Here is a 4800-nt window from a genome sequence, read left to right as displayed (position 1 = left end):
GATAATACTGACACCTCCATCACCGGGACGCCTCCGACATTTACTCCGAATATAGTGGGATGAATTCCGATATAACAACGAGAAGTTTAACAACTGATACATCTGTAGTCTTACAAATGACTTGTTTTTTCCAACTATAATAGATAATTGTTCATTAACGACATCGGTCAATTAAGACAATGTCCTTCCATACAAATAATGAAGGCGTTGGTTCAGTCTTTCCCAATCGACTCCATTCACCAGGGAAACATTGCACATACTTGTAGGCCTATCTTTTAACGCAGCTGAACATAGAATGTGTGTTTTTGTGTGTGTGTGTGTGTGTGTGTGTGTGTGTGTGTGTGTGTGTATGTGCGTGTGTTTGTGTGTGTGTGTGTGTCTTTGAGTGTGTGTGTGTGTGTGTGTGTGTGTGTGTGTGTGTGTGTGTGTGTGTGTGTGTGTGTGTGTACGTGTGTACGTGTGTGTGTGCGCGCGCGTGTGTGTGCGTGTGTATGCGCGCGCTTTTGTTTATGTGGTGGGAGGCAGTAAGCATGAGACCTAGAGAAGGGGGAGCCGGCCGTCTGATCGTGATTTGGCGCCACGGCCACATTCTGCTGAACGACACGTCCCGCGCAATTTGTCAACTCTCAAACAACAAAAAAAGGTTGTGAATGTTCCCGCCTTCCGTCTCGTTCATTAGAAGAGCCCGCCGGTGAGTAACGTGTGTCTATTGTTTGAGTTCCAGGGCCCAGACGTGCTGGGGCCATCCCGTGCGGCCCTTGGTCTTCTTGTCCCCCACTGCGGATGAAGGGGTCTTCAGAACCTCCACCTATCATAAAACAGAGCGACGGAGAGAACGTTATTACAAGTATTACTCTCTTAAATATAAAATTGATGCAGATGGAATCGATAGCTTGTTGAACAAGATTAAAAAGATAATTAAAAATTAAGCATAAATACAACACAAATTGACATGCTTACTCTTGATGGTAGAATTTGATCCCCCTTATCAAATACGAATTGTTTTTATCATGCGACAGAAACACATGTTGGCTTTAAATGAACCAACATAACGCTAGATGCATGCCTTGCATCGGGCTCGCATATTAAAATACTGAGGTTTGACTGCGAGAATAAGGCTTTCGAAAGTCCAGCACCCGTAACACAATATATATTATATAATGGGCCTATAGTCCTATACAAACATACATGTGCATGAAAGCGCCTGTTCGTGTGTGTGTGTTTGTGTGTGTGTGTGTGTGTGTGTGTGTGTGTGTGTGTGTGTGTGTGTGTGTGTGTGTGTGTGTGTGTGTGTGTGTGTTTGCGTGCGTGCGTGAGTGTGCGCGTGAAGGTGTTCATGTAGGGCTCGGTATGCTACTGACACCCTATTAGTAATGTTTCTCTGCTGTCCTCAAACGAATAGGTATACAATCATTTAAAGGGAATTACTATGATATAGGAACACAGCCAAGCTGATTTCATTGCGAGGAAGACTTTGGCCCTAAGACCTAAGACCTAGGACCTTAGAACTAATGGTTCAGCAGATCTTTTCCTTGAGATCAGACTGCTCAGCAGAATGTCACACATTTAGGCTATCCCACTTTAGTTTAAAGCGCTTTGGCTGGAACTTGTAAATATAAATAATGTATAATATCAAATAATAATAACAATAATAATTATGTAAAATAACACAACAAATAGGCAGCCACGGTTATATGTTGTTGTGTTCTGATAAAGCCTACACAGATCATTTGGAGATTTGTTAATTGGGCCTATGGACAATTTCACCAACACATTGTAATACCGTTTGAAGTGTATACAAATGTACTATATATGTGTATACCTGGTCGTTTCCAACCAAATATCAAGATATTTGAGACATTCTTTCAAAAGACATTCATGAAATCATCCCCGATCATCCAAACATGAAAGGCCTTACGCAATTGGAAGATCGAGTTGGAGACACTTTATATCTGAATGTTATTCTTGTGGTTTACTTTAAAGTGTAATCTTATTTGCATATAGTAGTTAAATGTTCATGTTCTACCTGGCAACAGGTATCCTGCCAGCGCAGGTGACACAGAGTCACAGAGGGCTAGATGCTAGATTTGTCCTTTTTGTAAATCCTAGTAATACAAAAATAAGCCAACAGATAGCCTACGTTAACAGAACATGCGTTTGTCCAAAAGGGCATGGTTTAGTGTCAAAAACTATTTTCACAACCGTGCCTGTGTTGACATTTTATATGTACACCTATCATAAAGTGTGCCTACTGTATTTAATTTATTCATTATTTTATATTTTATTTTGTACTATTCGTTTGTCATGGTTATTTGACTATGTTGACTGAACACGTCAGGAAAATACACGTTTTCAATTACTACAATGTTTTAGTTTCTGATAAAATGTAGGACCTATATCGTCCAATAATAATAACCATAGTAATATTAATTATTATAATAATAATTTTAATTATTATTATTATTATTACTATTGTTGCATTGGATTATAATGAATGGCACATAACATGTGACAATATTTCAGCATCATGAGGACGAAGAGGCTATATGAATGAACAGCTGGGGCTGATATTATGTTGTAATTGGTGACTTTCGGCCTTACTTGACCTTAAAGCTTGCTGTATCCTATATGATTTCAAATTTGTCTGACCCTATTATTTTTTTAATTCACCAATACGCCTAGCTGATAGGTGTCATTATTGAGCATTCTAGTGTATGCCAAATGAGTTGTATGTGGCTAATTATTTAAATTAAAGTAGACTTTGTTGTTTTGTTGTCGTTTAGGCCTGATAATCATAGCACCATCATAATGTAGGCCTTCAATAAACAATTGTGTAATTTTGTTTATCTATAGCCTAAATAAATCCGAAGTGGTTTTATTCTGATCTATTTAATCTCCAATTAACTAATCCTGCACTCGCCCTCGCATCCACAGCATCGCTAATCCGTTGGCTGAGTCCAAAATGACCAGATCACATTCAACTGCATAAATATGAAGCTACTGTCTCATAGAGCCTGTCCTTAACACACACGTACGAGTGTGTGCAAATGTCCTTCCTTCATCAATTCAACCTCAATGTTGTTGACCGTTTCTTTCTTGCCCAATCCTTCATTCAATGTACACAGATGATGATTTATATTCAATTGGCATCATTATTAATTTGTAGCTTTGTCTCCAGGTGTAGGCCTCGGCCTACACGTTACTAGAGGCCGGTTAGGACTGCAGGCTTACAGCCTGTTCCTCGTTGTTTTAAAATAACGAACATTACATGTCAGCGTGTAACATATCAGGTCTATTGCTTGGCCTTTCACCAGGTCTGTAGGCTCACGGGTCTAAACCGCCTGTCCCATTTAAACCAAGGTCCATCTGTGGTTGCAGATATACCAAGTCATATGCATGTTGGCCTACTGGCATTTATGTTGGCTATAAATAGATATAAATCGTTATTATCTCTGCTTTACATTTCTTCCACACCACTAGCAGTGGTGCCTATTGATTATGGGGTTGCATAGGGGCATTAAGCAGTTGGTTCATCATCACATTTATAATTATTATGTATTATTATTATTTCTAGTATTAGGGCTTATATTCTACATTTAATTAAATTAGCTCTACAAAGGCCTATACAAAGTGCCTAAATTATGTATACGAGGTCTTACAGAACTAGATCGCCAATAAAATACACAACAATGGACGCAGGTCTAAAGGTGGGAAGCGAGGCCACTTGGTAGAACAGTAGGCCTACATAAAGATGAACTACTCACTGCTTCTCTTTTCCTCCTCTCCTCCTTCCCGTCTGTCTTCTTAAAGTCGGCTTTAAAGGCCTCTGTGTCTCCGTGCTGACCGTCTTTGTCCAGAATGTCCATCAGATATGCGATGTAGCTGGTGGCCAGCCTCAAGGTCTTGATTTTAGACAGCTTGGTGTCCGCCGGTACATTCGGTATACATTCCCTCAGCTCGGCGAAAGCCGAATTGATGCTCTGAGTTCGGCGTCGTTCCTTGCGGTTGGCCGTGGGTCTCCGCTTCACGGGCCGGGGGTGCGTGTGGTGGTGCATGCCCGTGCTGCCGTTCACCGAGATCCCGGCCGGGACCAGAGCCGACCCGTAATGGTGATGATGAGGGTCCAGTCCGACGGCAGAAGCCGTGTTTCCCAGGTACTCTGGGCTGTAGCCGGGTGCGAGTGCGTAATCGGTGGGGGACATGTCTGCGTGGCTGATCAACCAGCCCGTAAAGTACGGAGGTCCTCCGGTCTCCTCGTGACATCGGCCCGCTGCAGCGTGGAAGGAGTAGTGGCTGTCGTGGTGGTGCATGACCGGGTGGTGAGGGAAGCCCGACACAAGGCTCATGGTGAGAGGAGAAGCGCTGCGGGGACGCACCGGGCACAGCTCAGTAGGGACTACACACTGTTCAGGTCCAATCGAAATGTTTTTGGGTTGGATGTCCCCATGGGCAAGGTGGCCGAAAAGGGCAATAGGCTGCACGACAAGAATAGATCATGTATTGTCTACTTAAATAAGAAACCGTAATGGAGGAGCTCCTTAATAAAACTCTGCCCTACTTATCTGTGACCTGTTACTGTTTCGCCAGAGAATAGGATCATATTTATCCACTTCTACAGCCGCGCGATGCGAAGAAAGAGGGACTCGAACACACAAATTCAATCCAAAGAATATCTAAAGACTTACTCCAAGAAAGACGCCTCTTTAATGATTAAGAATAGGACGATTGTCAATGAGGGCTGAAAAGTTACAAAAAAAAATCCAATAGGTCCAACTTGGTTCTTGCTTGGCAAACTTAGCA

The 4800-nt window shown here is 42.1% G+C and overlaps 1 protein-coding gene across 1 annotated transcript; it reads right to left on the bottom strand.

Moving 5' to 3' along the window:
- Positions 1-706: 706 nt before the first annotated feature.
- Positions 707-4346, bottom strand: hand2 (heart and neural crest derivatives expressed 2; the record flags this gene model as incomplete). Its single annotated transcript, XM_079758732.1, has 2 exons — positions 707-808; positions 3765-4346. The coding sequence occupies 2 exons, from the start codon at positions 4344-4346 to the stop codon at positions 707-709; spliced, it is 684 nt and encodes a 227-aa protein (XP_079614858.1).
- Between the last annotated feature and the right edge of the window lie 454 nt (positions 4347-4800).

This window comes from Pollachius pollachius (assembly GCF_949987615.1).
Source record: "Pollachius pollachius genome assembly, chromosome: 2".
Lineage (NCBI taxonomy): Eukaryota > Metazoa > Chordata > Actinopteri > Gadiformes > Gadidae > Pollachius > Pollachius pollachius.
Note: the sequence above shows the minus strand (reverse complement) of the source record. Positions and strands in the feature narration are given on the sequence as shown.